Source organism: Hoplias malabaricus, chromosome Y (assembly GCF_029633855.1).
Source record: "Hoplias malabaricus isolate fHopMal1 chromosome Y, fHopMal1.hap1, whole genome shotgun sequence".
NCBI classification, from domain to species: domain Eukaryota; kingdom Metazoa; phylum Chordata; class Actinopteri; order Characiformes; family Erythrinidae; genus Hoplias; species Hoplias malabaricus.
The window spans coordinates 87284736-87307842 of record NC_089820.1 but is presented as its reverse complement, the minus strand read 5'-3'; the positions used below and the strand labels follow the sequence as shown (position 1 = coordinate 87307842).

General features: G+C 44.6%; 2 protein-coding genes across 3 annotated transcripts; both read right to left on the bottom strand.

Moving 5' to 3' along the window:
• Positions 1-272: 272 nt before the first annotated feature.
• Positions 273-18431, bottom strand: LOC136678725 (calpain-10-like). Of its 2 annotated transcripts, XM_066656839.1 has the most exons (13): positions 18227-18431; positions 17765-17917; positions 15704-15835; positions 11514-11710; positions 11088-11287; positions 7303-7444; positions 5988-6154; positions 5583-5839; positions 4559-4761; positions 4047-4287; positions 3457-3653; positions 2986-3031; positions 273-1810 (listed from the first exon to the last, which is right to left on the bottom strand). In XM_066656839.1, exons 2-13 carry the CDS (start codon positions 17894-17896, stop codon positions 1781-1783), a joined length of 1944 nt encoding a protein of 647 aa, XP_066512936.1. In that variant the 5' UTR covers positions 17897-17917; positions 18227-18431; the 3' UTR covers positions 273-1780. The 2 variants fall into 2 exon arrangements, with proteins under 2 accessions (XP_066512936.1, XP_066512935.1); XM_066656838.1 differs by having other exon boundaries at positions 17765-18431.
• Positions 18432-19017: 586 nt separating this feature from the next.
• LOC136677600 (monocyte chemotactic protein 1B-like) lies at positions 19018-22786 on the bottom strand. The gene is made up of 4 exons (XM_066655165.1): positions 22197-22786; positions 21022-21130; positions 20602-20678; positions 19018-19156 (listed from the first exon to the last, which is right to left on the bottom strand). The coding sequence occupies exons 1-4, from the start codon at positions 22264-22266 to the stop codon at positions 19128-19130; spliced, it is 285 nt and encodes a 94-aa protein (XP_066511262.1). The 5' UTR covers positions 22267-22786; the 3' UTR covers positions 19018-19127.
• Positions 22787-23107: the final 321 nt, after the last annotated feature.

The following is a 23107-nucleotide window of genomic DNA, read 5'->3' as shown; positions in this document are numbered from 1 at the left end:
TGTGAGGAGTGTGGTGTGTTCTCCCTGTGTCTACGTGGGTTTCCTCCGAGTGACTGTCTGTGAGGAGTGTGGTGTGTTCTCCCTGTGTCTGCGTGGGTTTCCTCCAGGTGACTGTCTGTGAGGAGTGTGGTGTGTTCTCCCTGTGTCTACGTGGGTTTCCTCCGAGTGACTGTCTGTGAGGAGTGTGGTGTGTTCTCCGTGTGTCTGCGTGGGTTTCCTCCGGGTGACTGTCTGTGAGGAGTGTGGTGTGTTCTCCCTGTGTCTGCGTGGGTTTTCTCCCATGGTCCAAAAACACACGTTTGTAGGTAGGACTCAAAAGTGTCTGTGTGAGTGTGTGTGTGTGTGTGTGTTGCCCTGTGAAGGACTGGCGCCCCCTCCAGGGTGTATTCCTGCCTTGTGCCCAATGATTCCAGGTAGGCTCTGGACCCACCGTGACCCTGAACTGGATAAGGGTTACGGATAATGAATGAATGAATGTTTGCCCAATTAATGCTTGTACTCTCCATTCCTCCTTCGGCTTCTTTCCAATCCAGCAATGATCCACTCGTGTCTGCGATGTTATGACAAACCGGGAGGTAGCTGTGGAGACTGAGATGTTGACTGCAGAACTGCCTGTTGTTTACAGGTTTGACTGATGATATAAAGAAGCTAAGCTTGAAGGGTTTCTAAACCTTTTAAACGTAATGTCTCAAACACAACTGAGCATTCACATAGGTCTTAATTATTCTGTGATTTCCAGACTTCTTCAGACTTAATCTAATCCTATATTAGTTAAATAAGAAGGTTTAAAAACGTGCTGAATATCTGAATGAGGACCCCACTCAGGCCCCAGCAGAGGTTCACACACACAGCGAGCACTGCTGAAAGGCAAATGGTGCTCAAATTACAGTGTCACAGCAAACTGAAATAATCCCAGCCGCCACATTTCCTGTCAGCCACATTTACTTAGCTGTGACTCTGAAGGCACAAAAGAAATGCTCACACAAATACAGAGGTTTGCAGTCTTGACTACGTTCATTGATGGTGGTATGAATGTTGATTAATGCTGTTGTGCGTACCCTTATTTCAACATTAACTTTGATTTCAGGAACACTTTTCCTTATGGACACCGCTGTGATTAATGTCCTCACCATTTCAAAACTGTCATGACATTATGCTGGGCTCATTCGGTCCCAAAAAAGAGGCAAATACATGACCACATACAAAGACCAAAGGCAAGGTCACATCAGCACGTACTCTGATTTCACAATGGTCTTTTTATGTGCTACAGAAGTGCGCTGGCTTTGTCACTCGCTGCTTGATCCATACACTGTAGCAACGGCCTGACCAGCAGCCCCTGACCAAGCCCAAACACAGCCACTGTCAGTCCCTTCAGACGAAATCCATCCACGAAGCAAGGCCAAAATATTCTCTCTCTCTCGCTCTCTCAAAAACCTGGCTTAGCCTGCACCACAGTTTGGCTGGGACCCCAAGCCCGTATGTGTCCGCCGCTCGGTCGGCCTCTCTCTCTCTCTCTGAGTCACGTCTTTGTTCGTTGTGTTGGGACCTGCCATGGCTGGGGCCGCAGCCTCAATAGCTCTCGTCAGGCAGCAGGGCCGGGTGCCGTCGGCTTCCATTAGAGTCAGGCCACTGGACAAGTCTGTGATGTGCTAAAGGCTGTGCCGTGTGCTGGCCAATCCCTCCACCCTCCTGTTTGTGGAAGAGGGTGGCTTCCTTTCATCTCCAGCCAGGGTCACAGGGACCCACGTCAGCCTCGAGTGGGGAGACAACCCCCATAACACTAGAGTCTCATCACGGAGATGTGGGATATCTGAGAAAAAAAGGGTGTGAGAGAGAGAAGTGTGTGTGAGAGAGAGAAAGAGATCGAGAGAGAAGTGGGAGAAAGAGAGAGAGAGAGAGAGAGAGAGAGAGAAGTGGGAGAAAGAGAGAAGTGGGAGAGAGAGAGAAGGGTGAGAGAGAGAGCGAGAAAGAGAGAGAGAGAAAGAGATCAAAGAGAAGTGGGAGAGAGAAAGTGAGAGAAAGACAGACAGAGAGAGAGAGAGAGAGAGAGAGAGAAGTGAGAGAGAGATAAGTGGGAGAAAGAGAGAAGTGAGAGAGACAGAGAGAGAGAGAGAAGTGAGAGAGAGAGAGAAGTGAGAGAGAGATAGAGAAGTGGGAGAGACAGAGAGAAGAGAGAGAGATAGAGAAGTGAGAGAGACAGAGAGAAGTGAGAGAGAGATAGAGAAGTGAGAGACAGAGAGAAGTGAGAGAGTGATAGAGAAGTGAGAGAGATAGAGAAGTGGGAGAGACAGAGAGAAGAGAGAGAGAAGTGAGAGAGAGATAGAGAGAAGAGAGAGAGAGAAGTGAGAGAGAGAGAGAGAAGTGAGAGAGATAGAGAAGTGGGAGAGACAGAGAGAAGAGAGAGAGAGAAGTGAGAGAGAGATAGAGAAGTGAGAGAGAGAGAGAGAGAGAGAAGTGGGAGAGACAGAGAGATGTGAGAGAGAGAGAGAGAGAGACAAGTAAGAGAGAGAAATGAGCCTTTGCAATGCAAATGTTTGGGCCCTATTCAAATGAGATGTTTTCTTTAATTGTTAAGTGATAATTTTACTTTACGTTGCACACAAATATGAATGTTTCCTGCACAATTTACTTGTTTTTGCTTTAAATAACAACAAAAACAACATGCCATTTCAACAACTGCTGGGTCGTTTAGGAACAAAATGCTATTAAAAATAATTAGTGATTTTTAAAGCTTTTTATGGAGCATTTTTTATTTGATTATTATTTATATATTATTTTATGGGACACATATACAACATTTCCAATTACTTTGAAGCAGGTTAGTAATATAAAAGATATAAATGGATCACACACAAGTCTCAAAAATAGTCTGTTTTTCACGAGGGAATTGTGAAGAAGTTCACACTAAATATTCTTCAATTCAAGAAACTAAAGATTTTGTGATTTATAAACAGTTACAGAACTAAAAACCATATCAAAACTCACCTCCTGAACCACTTGTCCCAAGCGCTCCTGACTGCTCATGACCTTCCTGCAACAAACACAAACACACAGTCTTATTCAGTGCTTCAGGACCGTACTGTAGTTAAAGTAAATTAAAATACACACGTGTCACAACATTCAACATTACAGACTAGATATGAACCGTTTCACCAGGCCACAGCCCTCAGGCTCTGTTATATTCTGTATTTATTCTGTGAAGAGGATATAAATAAATACAAAAATAAATTGATTGAGTGATTGTTTGAGGAAGCGGGTGATTAAACAGTTAACACAGTGACGGAAGGGTTAATGTGTTCACAGTCTATCAGCAGTTCAGCTGTCGTTCCTGAGAGTAACTCAACACCCTCACAATCTGAGCTCAGATCTGTACAGTTAGGGTATGTTTAAATTACAACAAACTACATGAGAAATTACTCTGTGTGTGTGTTTGTGTGTGTGTGTGTGTGTGTGTACCTGTGTATCTTGCGTTCTATGGTGAGTGTGTATTCTGCCTTGAGGTCAGGCTGGTATGTAGAAGGCAGGACGGCATAAACACCAGGGGGCAGTCTACACTGCACACTGACCTCCTGAGAGTGAGAGTGTGGAACACAGCTCACCACTGGACACACAGCACTGGAGATGACCATGGAGTCCACTCTGTCATCAGATACCTATTGACAAACAGCACAGAGTAGGACTTTAGAGGATCCACAGGTCAATAAATGAACTCATGTCCAATATTAAAGAACAGGTTTAAATCAAAGACATTAAGATACGCCCCGAATAAACATCTACCAGCAGAGACGACACCCGGACGTTAGAGCCGTGACGAATCCTCATTTTCACTCGTTTAAATCTAAACCGAGGGCTTTTACTGCAGTAGTGTTTTACCTTGGGTCTCTGTCCTTTAACTCGGTACAGGATCTGTGCACCACTGCCTATTGCCCAAAATATTGCACAAGATTATACCTAAGACATTTAAACTTAATCAAATGTGTTGAGTGCAGATGTAATTATGGGATGTTAAGATAATATTATCATATTTGGCATGACTTTGTCCTGACCTTATAAACATGGAAGCCGATGGCATGCAGGCTGTTCTCTGGGCCGTGCTGCCGCAGAGTAACCTTAACGTTATTTCCCCCGGGGTCGTAGGTTACAGTGAGGGGTACACGAGGGTTCTGTCCGTGTGAGGGGAAGTTCCGTCCCCCTCCAGCCGTAGAACCAGCCGTCCAGCGGCCACACACACTGGCAGTCTCCCACTCCCCATCCACAGACTCCTGCGGCACGTTTACCTTTACCTCACTGCACAGAGGAGGAGGGAAGGAGAAGGAAAAGTATTTAAACAGAAGGAACATATAGAGTTTAATAATTCTTTAAAAATATATAAATCTACAAAAACCTTTCAGTTTGTATGAGAAGGGATTAAGGTTAAATCCATTGAGTTACAGTGTCATTGTGTGTGTGTGAGAGAGAGAGGGAGTGTGTGTGTGTGTGTGTGTGTGAGAGAGAGAGAGAAAGAGAGAGAGTGTGTGTGAGAGTGAGAGAGTGAGAGAGTGAGAGTGTGTGTGCACACCTGAGTGAAGTGGGGCAGGTGGATTGCACTCGAAGAAGAAACTGCCCCTCTGCTCCCTGCAGGAAGGTGCTGGGCACCAACAAGTAGAACCCAGCACTCAAATGAGTGTGTACCACCACTTCCCGTTCATACGCATGTGTGTGTGAGGACGCACTCGGAGCGGAGTTCAGTGTCTGCTTCAGATTAAAGTGCTTTTTGTCTACCTGTTAAATACAATCATAAAAAAACATAAACCCAGTTTAAAGTTGTGCTTGTCACTTCATCTGAGAGCTTCAAACACATTTTGACACATTTTTTTGTAACAACTGTAAACACTTAACTACATTATAGTTAAAAACATTTGAAAAAAATGTGGTTTCAAAAGTTGTTTCAAAGTTTTGACATGACGTTAAAGGCATGATTGATTTTTACCACAAAATACAGCAAACAATAATTAATTCATTCATTGTCTGTAACCCTTATCCAGTTCAGGGCGGCGGTGGGTCTGGAACCTGCCCGGAATCACTTGGCGCAAGGCAGGAACACACCCTGGAGGGGGCGCTAGTCTTTCACAGGGCAACACACACACTCACACATTCACATATAGGACACTTTTGAGTCTCCAATCCACCTACCAACGTGTGTTTTTGGAGCATGGGAGGAAACCGGAGCACCTGGAGGAAACCCACACAAACACAGGGAGAACACACCACACTCCTCACAGACAGTCACCCGAAGGAAACCCACACAGACACAGAGAGAACACACCACACTCCTCACAGACAGTCACCTGGAACGGGACTTGAACCCACAACCTCCAGGACCCTGGAGCTGTGACAGAGACACTACCTGCTGCTCCACTGTGCCTCCCTATTATTATTATTATTATTATAAAAAACCTAATACTTATGCCAGTTGTCTCTTCAGTTTTGTGTTTGTTTTAAAGAAGTATGTAGACAGCATAACTTGTTATATTTCAAAAACTGAAAAAAAGAGATTGGTGTACACCAGATGTTAATGTGTTTTGTAATTTCCACCCACCAACCTTCCATAAGTGCAGCGCTATGGCCTGGTAAAGTGGGTGCTGTGGAGAGCTGCTGTCTCCCGGTGGCCGCTGTGTGTAACTTCGCTGACCATGCCATGGTCCACACTGTAGCAGAGTCAGTAGCACCTCGCCTCCCGCTCCAACTTTTAACCAAAACTTAGGGTTACTGCTGTAGCTGCTGTTGTTACGGCAACCGCCTGCAGAACGTCCTCTGACCCAGTGGCCACTAATGTGTTGGGTGTGAGGTAATAAGGAACCTGTAAGAGCAGAAGAGACAGAACCAGACATATCTATGGTAGAGAAATATAAGTCATAGAACCAAAGTCAGTGGAGGCATCAATCTTTTAGCCAGAGTTCTGTCGTTCGTTTCATTTGGCTGTTGGTCATTATCTTCCAGTCAGATACCTGTGTAGATGCTGTGGAGGTGGCCATCCTCAGCGATAGGATAACATACTGTGACCTCGTCAAATTCCTGGTGGAATTCCATCTCATCTACCCAGAATTCTCCCTCCTGGGTGCGGGCCAGCAGGTCCATGGCGCATAAGGGATCCAGAGAGCTCCATCCGGCCCCACTGAAGACAGAAACCCGGGACAGAGATGCAGAACAATCAGGAAACGTATCACTTCACTGAAAGAGACGTGAACAAACCTGAAAACCTGCATTTTTTTAATTAACTCCCATTTTCAGTTGGAAAAAAAGAACAGCATTATATTCAAATATTCTCAGCAAATTCTAAAGGAAATGTCAGAGCATCTGTCCGTGAGCTGACACTCAATCGAACGTGAGTCATGCAGCAAGACAACAGCCCTAAGATCACAGATCATTCCACAGAAGGACGGTTAAAGAAGAATAACATCAGTGTTTTGGGATGGACTCATGCAGTGCTGCCTACGGAGGCGGGATCCTGAGGGAGGGAGGGAGCGAGGCGAGTCTGAGTCGAGTGTCTGTGAGGCATCCTTCACTGCCTTAGAATTCCCATAATCCTGTGCGTCAGCTTTCCTCAGAATATAGAGGGTTTAGAAGATCGTCAGACCTCTGCGCTGCTGCGTCCTCTTCACACACACTGTATTATTATTAACATTTCTATCGTGTTCCTTCTGAATGTTATTTCAGTTATAAACAGTGATGTGTGTGTTGTGTATCACACGTGAACGCAGTCAGCTCTCTGTATCCTAACAACGTCGTGACGTGTCGCTCCTTGGAAGCGTGTGTCAAACGTGACTCTGTTACGGTGCCTTCGCGTCTAAACGCTGCCTTCTGAGGCACTGACTGAGGACACGCAGGCAGCAAGGCGTCGGTTTCAGACACAGCCGTTGTCCCCGTTTCGCTAATTGTCTTGTTCTTACTTGATCTATTGACCTTCCTCACTGGATCAGCTCTCTGACTCATCTTGAAGGAGTACACTCACTGTCAGTTCTGTTGCCAGAAAAGCAAGGTCAAGACGCTCTCCTGGACCATGGGCCACTCAGGAGCTAGAATTTCTTTTAAAGTGAAGACCCTCCAGTTCGCTTTCCTCCGAGGGCAGCATGACGACGTCGATACTTAATTCCCTATCGTACTTTATTGTAATTGCTGTTAGGTCTTTTTATTTACACACATTATCTTTGCATTAACACTAGAAACAAACTGAATGTGGCACTGATATAGTTCTATACCAAGGGAGGGGGAGTATTATAACACCAGCCTGAATCAGTGATTACCTCACTTCTGAGTGCTCACCTTTCAGTCCAGTCCCCTCCCCAGCACCTCCGCCCCCAGGGGTTCCATATCCGTAGCAGCTGTACGTCTTTTCCATCACTTGTTTTCACATCTGTCCATTCCATTACACTCAGAGCATGGAACTGACCCCGCTCAGGCGCTCCTGAGGAAAAAGAGATGACAAACGCTGTTCATCTTTAAAACAAACCCAAAGACGATTTAAACTAAGAGTTAAGCACAAGCTAAAACTAAACATTCTCACAGGAGTGTAGTATATTACTTTTAAATTAGTCTTCATATGTGTCTTATATAGAACAGAATTAGACCAATCAGAGACTGCAGTTACAAAGACTGTGGGTGTAGGATGAGGTGGGGGCTTTCTTTAAAACCGCTGTGGCTACGTTAACACCACCAGGCTGAAATGAATCACATATTTATTGTGCCTCAATGTGGCAGAGAAGTGATGTTTGGATGTGAACATGAATCAAGCTCTTCAGCCCCAAGCTCCAATCATGAGCCGCTCTTTTGTGAGCGAGCCCCGTCACACTTTTTGGACTGTGAGGTAAGCACTAGGTTCAACGTGTGTTTACATTTATAAAATCCACGAATGTAGCCGATTAAGATTTTTAAAGTTATTGTCTTGTACTCTGTCAGTTAAAATAAATATTCACAGATTCACAGATTTAAATTGTATTTCCTTTTACAAAATACCCCGACACTTTTTATAACACTTTTCTGGAAACGGTTGATGTTGATGTTGACGTGTGAGCGGTAACTCATCGTCGTATAAACATCGTGCTTTTCCAGAGCGTAATAAACACATCAAATATTGATTTACAATAAACTGGATTATGAGAGTTCATTTGCATGTGAACGCTTGCTATAAATGTCCTTTTTGTTTAGGACAGTGTGATTTCCACAGCTGCAAAAGTACGAAGTGATAAAGATCACAGAAGTGAAATGCCTTTTTCCCCTCGCTGCATGGTCTCAGCTAAACACCTGGCAGCTTTGTGCTTTTTTATTATACAAAAAGCTTCCAAGAGGAAGTGAGAGTCCTTTTCCTCAGCCTCCTACAACACAGAATCACACGTGACATGTGACCTGTTCATACCTTCAGAGCTGAGGACATTGAAAGACAAAAAGGAAAAACATATTCGGTTACCATCACAAGTACTGTCCCATTATTCATCAGAACTGATATTGACTCAGTGTTTTGTTTTGTTTTGTAGCTCATATTTCTTTCATTTAATCTGTTATGGCCAGCTGATGACCCCTGTGAAGAGCTGGGGGTGCAGTGGGTGTGTTGGGGACTATGTTGTTGAGGTGTAGCTGGTTGCTGATCGGATCATAAACAGTCACAGCAACCTTAATGTTTAGGTGTAGGATTCAAACAATAAGTGATAACGGAAACGTGGGGGCGGCACCGTGGCGCAGCAGATAGTGTCACAGTCACACAGCTCCAGGGTCCTGGAGGTTGTGGGTTTGATTCCCGCTCCAGGTGACTGTCTGTGAGGAGTGTGGTGTATTCTCCCTGTGTCTGCGTGGGTTTTCTCCGGGTGACTGTCTGTGAGGAGTGTGGTGTGTTCTCCCTGTGTCTGCGTGGGTTTCCTCTGGGTGACTGTCTGTGAGGAGTGTGGTGTGTTCTCCCTGTGTCTGCGTGGGTTTCCTCTGGGTGACTGTCTGTGAGGAGTGTGGTGTGTTCTCTCTGTGTCTGCGTGGGTTTCCTCTGGGTGACTGTCTGTGAGGAGTGTGGTGTGTTCTCTCTGTGTCTGCGTGGGTTTCCTCTGGGTGACTGTCTGTGAGGAGTGTGGTGTGTTCTCTCTGTGTCTGCGTGGGTTTTCTCCGGGTGACTGTCTGTGAGGAGTGTGGTGTATTCTCCCTGTGTCTGCGTGGGTTTTCTCCGGGTGACTGTCTGTGAGGAGTGTGGTGTGTTCTCCCTGTGTCTGCGTGGGTTTCCTCTGGGTGACTGTCTGTGAGGAGTGTGGTGTGTTCTCTCTGTGTCTGCGTGGGTTTCCTCTGGGTGACTGTCTGTGAGGAGTGTGGTGTGTTCTCTCTGTGTCTGCGTGGGTTTTCTCCGGGTGACTGTCTGTGAGGAGTGTGGTGTATTCTCCCTGTGTCTGCGTGGGTTTTCTCCGGGTGACTGTCTGTGAGGAGTGTGGTGTGTTCTCCCTGTGTCTGCGTGGGTTTCCTCCGGGTGACTGTCTGTGAGGAGTGTGGTGTGTTCTCTCTGTGTCTGCGTGGGTTTTCTCCGGGTGACTGTCTGTGAGGAGTGTGGTGTGTTCTCCCTGTGTCTGCGTGGGTTTCCTCTGGGTGACTGTCTGTGAGGAGTGTGGTGTGTTCTCTCTGTGTCTGCGTGGGTTTTCTCCGGGTGACTGTCTGTGAGGAGTGTGGTGTATTCTCCCTGTGTCTGTGTGGGTTTTCTCCGGGTGACTGTCTGTGAGGAGTGTGGTGTGTTCTCCCTGTGTCTGCGTGGGTTTCCTCTGGGTGACTGTCTGTGAGGAGTGTGGTGTGTTCTCTCTGTGTCTGCGTGGGTTTCCTCTGGGTGACTGTCTGTGAGGAGTGTGGTGTGTTCTCTCTGTGTCTGCGTGGGTTTTCTCCGGGTGACTGTCTGTGAGGAGTGTGGTGTATTCTCCCTGTGTCTGCCTGGGTTTTCTCCGGGTGACTGTCTGTGAGGAGTGTGGTGTGTTCTCCCTGTGTCTGCGTGGGTTTCCTCTGGGTGACTGTCTGTGAGGAGTGTGGTGTGTTCTCTCTGTGTCTGCGTGGGTTTTCTCCGGGTGACTGTCTGTGAGGAGTGTGGTGTGTTCTCCCTGTGTCTGCGTGGGTTTCCTCTGGGTGACTGTCTGTGAGGAGTGTGGTGTATTCTCCCTGTGTCTGCGTGGGTTTTCTCCGGGTGACTGTCTGTGAGGAGTGTGGTGTATTCTCCCTGTGTCTGCGTGGGTTTTCTCCGGGTGACTGTCTGTGAGGAGTGTGGTGTGTTCTCCCTGTGTCTGCGTGGGTTTCCTCTGGGTGACTGTCTGTGAGGAGTGTGGTGTGTTCTCTCTGTGTCTGCGTGGGTTTCCTCTGGGTGACTGTCTGTGAGGAGTGTGGTGTGTTCTCTCTGATATATCAGTCGAGGATATATCATCCTTCACTATAATTCAACATGCTGTGCACTACTTGAGTGTAGAATCTGTTATTTTATGATCTACACTGTGCACTACAAAGGGTGTAAGGAGACCTTTGATATGAAGCTAATCTCTTGCTGCAGCAGCAAAAGCAACCATCTGCCTTTTACTGTCCTTATCTTGTACGGTTTACAGGTTTTTTTAATTTGATGAAGCATCTCACAAATATGATGCTTTCCTGTGTGGCGGAGGCAAGGTGCTTATTTATTAATGTGTGTGTGTGTGTGTGTGTGTGTGTGTGTGTGTGTCAGGTCACTTTCATTTTTAAACAGTAAAGAGAGCCAAATCCAAGCTGAGCAAAAATGCAATGTGAACGTTGCCTGTTCTGAGCATTAACACTCATCCAAACCAATGTTAGTGAATATTTACAGATTAAAGGAAATATCACCAAAGCCTCTGAAATATGAGAATTTCAAGTTAAAATAATTTACAGCTGAAAGAGTGAAAGTGAGTGAGAGAACGATAAGCGCAGCACAAGTCATAGGATCGTACGGCATGCTTTTAATTTCCCGTATTCCATTCCCCAGCTCATCTGTGTTAAGGGAAGGTGTACTTCATGTTGCTGAAGGCATATCATCCCCTGAACTGTAGCTGAGAACCTCTGGCCTGTACAGTCTTGTTAAGGTGCAGGCGTCCTCTCACCTGCAGGGGCGCTGTGTACACAGCAGCTGATGTGACTGCATTTTCTCATCTCCTTTGAAAGTTTTGGAAACGGGTTCTTCTCAGTTGTAGTCGTGTCACCAGCCGTTTTCAGTGTCCAGCGCTCAGCCACTCCCCCACACAAGTCCACCATGGCCTCACACACCTGCCCTGCCCACAGGTATTCATATGAACCATGCAACCTTTGGAAAAACAAACACAGTTCATTTCTAAAGTTTAAAACTCACACATTCTTATTGCATTACCAGAATCAGCAAATAATAGTGATTTTTACATTTTCTGTGAGTAAATACAGTGAGTGACACAGTGGAGTTTATCGTTATGGCAGTACTGATGGAACACAAATACAGAGCAGCTGCAATTGTTTTTATTTTAAACCACTGGGTTAGTAAACCCCATAGAACTCACTTGGCATATGCTTTCTCCAGCAGTGCTACCCAGAATGCATAAGGGCTGTGGCAGCGGGAGAAACAGAGTTTGTTGTCAACGCAGGGAAGACGATCATCCACACGAACCTTCACCCAACACCCGTTTTGCCAAAACTGGAAGCAGAATTCACCACTGTATCCTCTCTCCCCCCAAACTCTCTGCCCTGGGGGCATCACCTGTAACAACCACACATTCGAGAGTGAAAGGGTTAAGGCCTGGGGCGGTATATATTGCAGCAATGAACATAAACGTCACCTATTCAGTGCTTTCTTCTGCTGTAGAGACCAGTAGTAGATGTTACATCATGCAATAAAACATACATTATCAATGGTATTTTGAGGTGTATTCACATGTATTTTTAATATTTAAATATTTGTGTATTTTGGCACACTATAACAACCATCCATTCATTCATTCATTGTCTGTAGCCCTTATCCAAGAACCAAGGTTCCAAGAATCAGGAACGGAACCGGTTCAAGAACCGGAGTTCATTTGGTGGAAAAGCGCTATGGTTGACAGAAACAAATCAATGATTCAATGATTCCGATTGGTTAATCAAACCTCGCGCTCTGATTGGCCCAGCTAAAGCTTTTCTATTGGTCCATCAATAGGCCGTCAAAACAGGGTCTTAAATCCTCAACTGCAAAAAGAGATCCGCGCACGCAGCAGAGAAAGAGAATGTGTGGATTTCCACCTCATTCAAAAACTCCCACTGTCACATTTGGAACCTTTAAAAAGTTTGCTCTTGCACATTTTAAACCGTTTGAGAAGTTACTGATTCACACATTCACCACATTTCATTTACAAATGCAAATCTTTTTTACACATTTGTGAATTTAAATTATTATTATTGTTGTTGAGGGCGGCACGGTGGCGCAGCAGGTAGTGTCGCAGTCACACAGCTCCAGGGGCCTGGAGGTTGTGGGTTCGATTCACGCTCTGGGTGACTGTCTGTGAGGAGTGTGGTGTGTTCTCCCTGTGTCTGCATGGGTTTCCTCCGAGTGACTGTCTGTGAGGAGTGTGGTGTGTTCTCCCTGTGTCTGTGTGGGTTTCCTCCGAGTGACCGTCTGTGAGGAGTGTGGTGTGTTCTCCCTGTGTCTGTGTAGGTTTCCTCCGGGTGACTGTCTGTGAGGAGTGTGGTGTGTTCTCCCTGTGTCTGTGTGGGTTTCCTCCGGGTGACTGTCTGTGAGGAGTTGGTGTGTTCTCCCTGTGTCTGTGTGGGTTTCCTCCGGGTGACTGTCTGTGAGGAGTTGGTGTGTTCTCCCTGTGTCTGTGTGGGTTTCCTCCGGGTGACTGTCTGTGAGGAGTGTGGTGTGTTCTCTCTGTGTCTGTGTGGGTTTCCTCCGGGTGACTGTCTGTGAGGAGTTGGTGTGTTCTCCCTGTGTCTGTGTGGGTTTCCTCCGGGTGCTCCGGTTTCCTCCCACAGTCCAAAAACACACGTTGGTAGGTGGATTGGCGACTCGAAAGTGTCCGTAGGTGTGAATGTGTGTGTGTGTGTGTCTGTGTTGCCCTGTGAAGGACTGGCGCCCCCTCCAGGGTGTATTCCCGCCTTGTGCCCAATGATTCCAGGTAGGCTCTGGACCCACCGCGACCCTAAATTGGATAAGGGTTACAGATAATGGATGGATGGATTATTGTTGTTGTTGTTGTTTTAAATTTGATCATTCCAATACATTCGTGGGTTTTAGTTGTACGTGTCTGTAGTTGCTCAAACGCAGTTACAAAGTCCGTTACATTTCTGAGTACTGTTTTACAAACTCTTTTTTGACCCTTTTTTGACTCCGTATAATTAATTACACAAGGGAAATTTCCTCTGTTCTGCTTTGGATTTTCATCTAAAACATGTGTTTGAATATAATTACGTCATGCTAATATTCCATTTGGGAAAATATGTCAAAACATCTGCTAATTTTCCATTTCTGATCACATCCAGTGGTACTTTAGTCGATAAGATTAGAGACCTCACAACCCTCCAGATCCTGGAAAGTCACTGATTCCAAAAGAGAACGTTTTGACATTTAAAACTCCTTTTTGTTTCTGAAAGGGACTTTTAAATTTGATTATCAATATTTAATCTTCCAAACACACCTCCAAATTCCTGGTCCAACTGATATCTCTGAACATTAGAGAAACAAAACCATAAATGCTTTCCAGGCACCTTGGGTTAAGATGTATATCTATATTTGCATGAGTCTGATACCACATTATTAATGTGCAGGGGTTACCTTGTTTTGTAACATTGGCTTATGCAAATAAACAGTGCATTAGTGAATGTGCTACAAAACTAAACAGCTCGAGTTACAGATGAGTTTCTGTGGGAATTCAAACAGTGAATAAACACTTACAGACAATTTACACTTCAGACACCAACAAGATACAGTCGCTTCTTACTCACACACACCGCTCCACCTTAAAAGATACAGTCGCTTCTTACTCACACACACCGCTCCACATTAAAAGATACAGTCGCTTCTTACTCACACACACCGCTCCACCTTAAAATATACAGTCGCTTCTTACTCACACACACCGCTCCACCTTAAAATATACAGTCGCTTCTTACTCACACACACCGCTCCACCTTAAAATATACAGTCGCTTCTTACTCACACACACCGCTCCACATTAAAAGATACAGTCGCTTCTTACTCACACGCACCGCTCCACATTAAAATATACAGTCGCTTCTTACTCACACACACCGCTCCACCTTAAAATATACAGTCGCTTCTTACTCACACACACCGCTCCACATTAAAAGATACAGTCGCTTCTTACTCACACACACCGCTCCACCTTAAAATATACAGTCGCTTCTTACTCACACACACCGCTCCACATTAAAAGATACAGTCGCTTCTTACTCACACACACCGCTCCACCTTAAAATATACAGTCGCTTCTTACTCACACACACCGCTCCACCTTAAAATATACAGTCGCTTCTTACTCACACACACCGCTCCACCTTAAAATATACAGTCGCTTCTTACTCACACACACCGCTCCACATTAAAAGATACAGTCGCTTCTTACTCACACACACCGCTCCACATTAAAATATACAGTCGCTTCTTACTCACACACACCGCTCCACCTTAAAATATACAGTCGCTTCTTACTCACACGCACCGCTCCACCTTAAAAGATAAAGTCGCTTCTTACTCACACACACCGCTCCACCTTAAAAGATACAGTCACTTCTTACTCACACACACCGCTCCACATTAAAAGATACAGTCGCTTCTTACTCACACACACTGCTCCACCTTAAAAGATACAGTCGCTTCTTACTCACACACACCGCTCCACCTTAAAAGATACAGTCGCTTCTTACTCACACGCACCGCTCCACCTTAAAAGATACAGTCGCTTCTTACTCACACACACCGCTCCACCTTAAAAGATACAGTCGCTTCTTACTCACACGCACCGCTCCACCTTAAAAGATACAGTCGCTTCTTACTCACACGCACCGCTCCACCTTAAAAGATGCAGTCGCTTCTTACTCACACGCACCGCTCCACCTTAAAAGATACAGTCGCTTCTTACTCACACACACCGCTCCACCTTAAAAGATACAGTCGCTTCTTACTCACACGCACCGCTCCACCTTAAAAGATACAGTCGCTTCTTACTCACACGCACCGCTCCACCTTAAAAGATGCAGTCGCTTCTTACTCACACACACCGCTCCACCTTAAAAGATACAGGATACAGTCGCTTCTTACTCACACACACCGCTCCACCTTAAAAGATACAGTCGCTTCTTACTCACACACACCGCTCCACCTTAAAAGATACAGGATACAGTCGCTTCTTACTCACAAACACTGCTCCACATTAAAAGATACAGTCGCTTCTTACTCACACACACCGCTCCACCTTAAAAGATACATTCGCTTCTTACTCACACACACCGCTCCACCTTAAAAGATAGAACTGCATTTCCCCAAATAGACGTAGATGTTCCCTTTAAAGTAGCTGAATTCATTAACTGGATGAACTGTCTGGATACATTTGTGCATGTAGTTACAATACACACTATAAACTGAATGCAGGGAACTCCATTTAATAGCAAAATAATAGATTTCCACAATGTTGGCCCTGCATCTAAAAAGTGCAATTCCTCAATTTAACCAGTAGAACAAGGTGTAGGTGTATGTTACCTGCTCCAAAAGATTACGGCTCTTTAGCAGCATGATACACGCACACAGCAGCCAGCAGTCTCCCAGAATTCCTTGCTTTGGGTAGGCCCCCGTAAGGTCATCAGGGAAGAGTTGTGGACGTTTACAGATATGCTGCGTGAAAACACAGAGACAACCTGTTATACACTGATCACAGCATTCACTAAAAATGATAGTAAATAAATGACTACAATCCATGATCTTCCACCACTTTTATGGGCATTTACAGAATGTGGCATGGAAATATTACTGGCATTTGCAGATTCTCTACAGTGACTGGACATTCAGGTTTCAGACACAGGCAAATGCAGAGTTAGATTTCTTGCCCGAGGTTATGTGGTTGCTACTGTCAGTTTCCTACATGAGGGATGCACTATTAATAATGAATATTAAATCAGGTCCAGGGCGGCACGGTGGCACAGCAGGTAGTTGCCGCAGTCACACAGCTCCAGGGACCTGGAGGTTGTGGGTTCGATTCCCGCTCCAGGTGACTGTCTGTGAGGAGTGTGGTGTGTTCTCCCTGTGTCTGCGTGGGTTTCCTCCGGGTGACTGTCTGTGAGGAGTGTGGTGTGTTCTCTCTGTGTCTGTGTGGGTTTCCTCCGGGTGACTGTCTGTGAGGAGTGTGGTGTGTTCTCCCTGTGTCTGCGTGGGTTTCCTCCGGGTGACTGTCTGTGAGGAGTGTGGTGTGTTCTCCCTGTGTCTGCGTGGGTTTCCTCCTGGTGACTGTCTGTGAGGAGTGTGGTGTGTTCTCTCTGTGTCTGCGTGGGTTTCCTCCGGGTGACTGTCTGTGAGGAGTGTGGTGTGTTCTCCCTGTGTCTGCGTGGGTTTCCTCCTGGTGACTGTCTGTGAGGAGTGTGGTGTGTTCTCTCTGTGTCTGCGTGGGTTTCCTCCGGGTGACTGTCTGTGAGGAGTGTGGTGTGTTCTCTCTGTGTCTGCGTGGGTTTCCTCCGGGTGACTGTCTGTGAGGAGTGTGGTGTGTTCTCTCTGTGTCTGCGTGGGTTTCCTCCGGGTGACTGTCTGTGAGGAGTGTGGTGTGTTCTCCCTGTGTCTGTGTGGGTTTCCTCCTGGTGACTGTCTGTGAGGAGTGTGGTGTGTTCTCCCTGTGTCTGCGTGGGTTTCCTCCGGGTGACTGTCTGTGAGGAGTGTGGTGTGTTCTCTCTGTCTGTGTGGGTTTCCTCCTGGTGACTGTCTGTGAGGAGTGTGGTGTGTTCTCCCTGTGTCTGCGTGGGTTTCCTCCTGGTGAGTGTCTGTGAGGAGTGTGGAGTGTTCTCCCTGTGTCTGCGTGGGTTTCCTCCGGGTGACTGTCTGTGAGGTGTGTGGTGTGTTCTCTCTGTGTCTGTGTGGGTTTCCTCCTGGTGACTGTCTGTGAGGAGTGTGGTGTGTTCTCCCTGTGTCTGCGTGGATTTCCTCCGGGTGACTGTGAGGAGTGTGGTGTGTTCTCTCTGTGTCCGCGTGGGTTTCCTCCAGGTGCTCCGGTTTCTTCCCACGCTCCAAAAACACACGTAGGTAGGTTGATTGGCATAGGTGAGAGTGAGTGTGTGAGTGAATGTGTGTGCGTTGTCCTGTGAAGGACAGGCGGCCCCTCCAGGGTGTATTCCCACCTTGCGCCCAATGATTCCAGGTAGGCTCCAGACCCACCGCGACCCTGAACTGGATAAGGGTTACAGATAATGAATGAATGAATGAAATCAGGTCCATGTCTCAGAATAGGTGCAAATTATAAATACAGCGTCTTATACCCTACACTTATGTCCATTAATTGGAATATTTCATGAATCATCATGTGAAAGCATTTCATAGAGTTTTAAACATTTTAACACTTGAATAGACAAAGAGGTGGAGAAAGAAGAGAACGAGAACTGAGCAGAAACAGAGAACAAAACAGGGGCTGAAACAGAGTGAGACTGGAGCTCCAGTGTTGATTTAAGCCACAGACATGAAAAAGGCATATAATACGTCACATATTTGTAGCATGTCAAATCTTTATTAGAAAGCTGATAAATGTAATATCAAACACTGCAGGCCGGCATGTCCATGTCGTACCTGTGGACGAAGCCAGGTGACTCTGCCGAGAAGTCTGGATAAAGGCGTAGTGTAGTCAGCGAACAGGGCGGAGTCAGCAGCAGCAAAGTCTGGATCCTCAAATAATGGATCCTGCTCAGTCTCCATCTCCATGGCAACCAGACCTGTCAATCACTGACAGACAGGGACACGTGAACTACCTGTTATTCCTAGGGACCATTGATGGGTATCTGGTGTGTGTGTGTGTGTTAATTACAGGGAACAGGACCACAGTGTCAGTCTGTTCATAATGTGTTACAGATGCCCAAAATAAAGTGTTTAGCGAATTAAACATTTTCCCATTTTGTACACGAAGACTGCAGTGGCACTTCGACTTTTAAAACGTCAACGTCGCTTTATGGAGTAGTCTTTTAAAATGAGCACGAAAAACTACATATATTTCGGAATTTCACTGCGTTATTATTGAAAAACGACTGGACCCACCTTCGGCGGCTGTCGCTAATCTGCTGCGAATACGAAGCGATTTCACGTGGCAAATAAACCCTACATTAAAGTAAATCACCGACGAACTGCGGTCCGAATGAAAAGTCGCTAATCATCTGTAACACAATGCGTTTATTGCGGTAGGGAAATGATTTAAAGCTGAATTCCCCCACTGTAAACAAAGAGCCCCGGTACCGGAAGGAGTCTCTGCAGACAGCGCTGCACTGTCATTCAAACACAGTGAGGGTGGGTTGCCAGATTCATGCACCACAAACTCCCCCAGATTTTAGAATCTCCGAAAACTGCGTTAGCTCGGGTTTCACTTTGTTCCACACCTGAGTCAGGAGATCTTATGAGGTCAAGGAGAGCTTAAGTATTAATGGTGTGAGAATATCGGGAGATATCAATATATAATGAGAATAAATGAGGTAAATAGTCAAGTTGTGCCAGAGTTGAATTGGTCTGTGTGTCTATAAATGTCTGAATTTACTTTTGTGTGATGTTGGTGTCTCTTTGACCGTGTCACACATAAACCTCTGATTCACGTTGAAATAAATGGATTCGTTTTATTTTTAAAATGTTGATTTTCTAACTTTATGGCAACTGGATGACGTCACGTGTCTATTCTCTGCCCCCGCCCCTAGAGGACAATCGCTGAATTACAGCAGAGCTGCGTTCGGTGTAACCACAGAGAAATACCTCACACTTTCAGAATGAACACAACAAAAGATATTTACCTCTCTATGAAACTTACACACCGTGAACAGTAGGACAGAGGTAAGAAGCTTTTATTACAGATTCACTTCTGAACAATACATTCACACACTGGTACATTCGGTTCAGACAAGTGTCAGGTTAAAGTCTCCAAGCACTGAGAATGAGGCGGGGTCCAGGTGACGTTTCACGGTGCAGGGCTGTTTTCTTTGTTTTCTGCCAAAATAAAAGTCACATGAGCACAACTTGTAATATGTTCAAAGCCAGTTGTCCACAATCTCTTCAGCACATGAACGCCTTAAATTACACAACATTAATCAGTATTAACACCAGTTATTGTTCAGGTATTTATCACTTAACTCAAATAAAACAAGGCCCATACGGTCACTGATGAAAACAACACATAACAACGTCATGTTCAGCACCATGTTCAGGAGCCATTTCTTGAGGTGCTGTATATATATATATATATATGTGTGTGTGTGTGTATCTGTGTGTGTGTGTGTGTGTGTGTCTGTGTGTGTATCTGTGTGTGTGTGTGTGTGTGTGTCTGTGTGTGTATCTGTGTTTGTGTGTGTGTGTTTGTTTGTTTGTGTGTTTGTGTGTGTGTGTGTGTGTGTGTGTGCGTTTGTTTGTTTGTGTGTGTGTGTGTGTTTGTGTGTTTGTGTGTGTGTGTGTGTTTGTGTGTGTGTGTGTGTGTGTGCTTCTATATGTGTGTGTGTGTGTTTGTTTGTGTGTGTGTGTGTGTTTGTGTGTTTGTGTGTGTGTGTGTGTTTGTGTGTGTGTGTGTGTGCTTCTATATGTGTGTGTGTGTGTTTGTTTGTGTGTGTGTGTGTGTGTGTGTGTTTGTGTGTGTGTGTTTGAGTGTGTGTGTGTGTGCTTCTGTGTGTGTGTGTTTGTTTGTTTGTGTGTGTGTGTGTGTGTGTGCTTCTGTGTGTGTGTGTGTGTGCGTTTGTTTGTGTGTGTGTGTGTGTGTTTGTGTGTGTGTGCTTGTGTGTGTGCATGTGTGTGTTTGTTTGTTTGTGTGTGTGTGTGTGTGTGTGTGTCTGTGTGTGTATCTGTGTGTGTGTGTGTTTGTGTGTGTCTGTGTGTGTGTGTTTGTTTGTGTGTTTGTGTGTGTGTGTGTGTGTGTGTGTTTGTGTGTGTGTGTTTGAGTGTGTGTGTGTGTGCTTCTGTGTGTGTGTGTTTGTTTGTTTGTGTGTGTGTGTGTGTGTGTGCTTCTGTGTGTGTGTGTGTGTGCGTTTGTTTGTGTGTGTGTGTGTGTGTTTGTGTGTGTGTGCTTGTGTGTGTGCATGTGTGTGTTTGTTTGTTTGTGTGTGTGTGTGTGTGTGTCTGTGTGTGTATCTGTGTGTGTGTGTGTTTGTGTGTGTCTGTGTGTGTGTGTTTGTTTGTGTGTGTGTGTTTGTGTGTGTGTGTGCTTCTGTGTGTGTGTGTTTGTTTGTTTGTGTGTGTGTGTGTGTGTGTGCTTCTGTGTGTGTGTGTGTGTGCGTTTGTTTGTGTGTGTGTGTGTGTGTGTTTAATAAATTAATTATTTATTTATTTATTTATTTGTATTTGGAAATCCTAGTAACGCAGACAGTGTCTTTAAAAAGCCATTTAAAAAATGACAAAATTTGAGATACATGTATAAAAGTGTAGTAAAACCTGATGTAACGACTTACTGAGGTGACTGATAGCATTTTTGACCCACGCAGCATCGGGATTAGCGCATATCTTTCTGTTTTTAACTGTGGTAAATCTGCAAAGAGAGAAACAGAAAAAACCTTTAAAATCACTTTCACTTTAACCGTCTACAGCAGAAACACATCACACACACAATCCACATCAATGCCGTTCATACTCCAATAAATTCATTTATTCTATGTTTTTTATAGTTTTCTTTTTGGTTTGATTTAACCCTTTAATAAACATTGTACAGAATTGAAAAGCGAATATCTGAGAGGTGCTTCTTTTTCATAAAAAGTACAGAATTCAATAATAAAGACAGGGTCAAACACATCCTTTTACTGCATCCTCCGTACACGGTTTAAAAGTGTATGATCACTGACTAAGAAGCAGAGATAACGGTAAAGGTTCCGTACATCACAGCGTCCAGGCGGCAGAGTGTGGTGGCATCTTGGACGTTAAAGTGCTTCAGTCGATTGAGAGGAAGAGGATGTGGAGAGAAGTTCGTACAGCATTTCACTGGACCTTTGCAACAAAAAAAATATATAAACACATTACACTCTTAAATTTCATGAATATAAAAAGCATTAAAGTCTGTTGGAGGAAATGTACTGAACACAAACCCATTCATTTATTAAATAGTTAATAGTTACATGGGAAAAGGTTGCTGTTTATTCACAATCATTGTATTTTAATCCGTGACTGTTTATATATTTATATACAGTGTAAATCATTGATGTAAATATCTAATGTATAATTATTATAAATGATTATTATTGCAATGTAATAATGAGTTTATTATGATATCAGTGACGGTTGAAGACGATATAATCACTGTTCTGTATTTATTATTATTTACAAACCTCTGTACAGACTTCCGTCACAAAACTAATAATAAATGTTTAATTCCTGTAAATGGTGTCTGTGATGTCACAAAAATAAATAAACAAATAACGTGAAAATTTGACGCTATCCCATATCCAGAGTATATATAGAACAGGTGTTAATTTAGTAGCTGTCACATAGATCATATATATGTAATAGTCTGTATCATCTACTGGTCTGATTTCCGAGAATGCTTCACCAGAGCAGTGAGACGACCTCATACACATTTGTAGAACATCTGTCCTTTACCGTGCTACTTTTACACATAATCTAGGCCATTCACACACAGTCAGAGGAGTCACCTGTGGATTTACTGATGGCGTTAGCGTGAAGTCGCTGAAATCTGTTGATTTTTTAAATGAGAACCAGTGAAAATATCGTCAACAGAGAACTAAAAAATCAATGCGAATAGAGAACATAAAATTAACGTTCAACAGGTGACGAGTTTAACACGGAGAATAAAGTCCAATATAAATACGTGTCTGATCTTTTACCAACAGTTTCTACAGTTGTTCCACTCTTTCATTCTGAAAATTCAATATTAAAGCGAGGCAGAGCCGTGAGTAATAACAGTTGGTACAGTCTTTGTAGATCAGTGATCTACTTCAAACGACTAAACTAGGCCACTGACACTCACTCGGGAAGGGAGACATACTGAGGATTTGTGTAGAGCAGTGAGTGAAGTCTGAAGTGATGATCTACTTACTGCCTTCTCCCAGAGACGCCCAGATACTCAGCAGCAGAACTGCACACAGCAGCAGGAACCGTCTGGACATTGAGGAAAAGTGAGTCAGCGGCCGTTGTAGATCGACAAGTCGGTGAGAGCTCAGTCACAGCCAAGGACTTGCTTATGAAGATGTCTGTTTTCAAATAACTAACCACCTCTAACACATGGCGTTGGGTGTCGGGCTTTTATACATTAACTTGGGGAAAATTCCGGAGCCAAAGTGGCAATTGGGGGGGAATTTCTCACTTGAAGGGGAAGCTTTTTTTGGGTCAAGTGAATATTCCCTTCTTAGAACACCACCACGGGCAGGAAACGAAATTAACATGGCTTTCTTTCTCTTTGGTGCCAGGCACTTTTCCACTAGAGTCGAGCTTAAATTAGACAAACACTGCTTTTAGAAAAAGAGGAGAACTTGTGGATTCTCAAAACATTTGGCCTTATTTTCACAAGATAACTGTGAATGAATTTTTGAATTTTTGAATTTTTGAAGTCAAGAACTAACAGATCAACTCATTCTCACGTAGAAACACGTAAAGTTAAGAAAACAGTTTTGCTGAATAGAAATGGGAACCCCTGGGACCTATCACTGCTAATTTATAATACTTTTTCCACTTCATAACATTTTTGACAATAAAAGTTGTCAGGTGACTGAACTTACAGCTGCATCTATGTGTTTGTAGACAGTTTGTAGTCGTCGTCAGTGCCTCTGTTTAGTTCTGTATTCTTGTCTGTGCTCTTCCTGTTTATCCTTTGTGTTTATTAAAGCAATTTAACCCCTGCCCTCTCTTATCAGGTCATCATAGGTTCTAGAAATCTGTCAGAACTAGTCAATATCATCACCACTCATCACAGATGTGTTTCTGATTAGGAACAGCTCATTTTACTCAGTG

Coding starts and splice junctions, on each gene's coding strand:
- LOC136678725 (XM_066656838.1), bottom strand. CDS start 17,896: ATGGAGATGGAGACTGAGCAGGATCCATTATTTGAGGATCCAGACTTT. Junction 6,155..7,302: donor GGAGGGGACTGGACTGAAAG/GTGAGCACTCAG, acceptor TTCTGTCTTCAG/TGGGGCCGGATGGAGCTCTC. Junction 3,032..3,456: donor ATAGAACGCAAGATACACAG/GTACACACACAC, acceptor TGTTTGTTGCAG/GAAGGTCATGAGCAGTCAGG.
- LOC136677600 (XM_066655165.1), bottom strand. CDS start 22,266: ATGTCCAGACGGTTCCTGCTGCTGTGTGCAGTTCTGCTGCTGAGTATC. Junction 21,131..22,196: donor GGCGTCTCTGGGAGAAGGCA/GTAAGTAGATCA, acceptor TTTGTTGCAAAG/GTCCAGTGAAATGCTGTACG. Junction 19,157..20,601: donor AAATGCTATCAGTCACCTCA/GTAAGTCGTTAC, acceptor TTATTTTGGCAG/AAAACAAAGAAAACAGCCCT.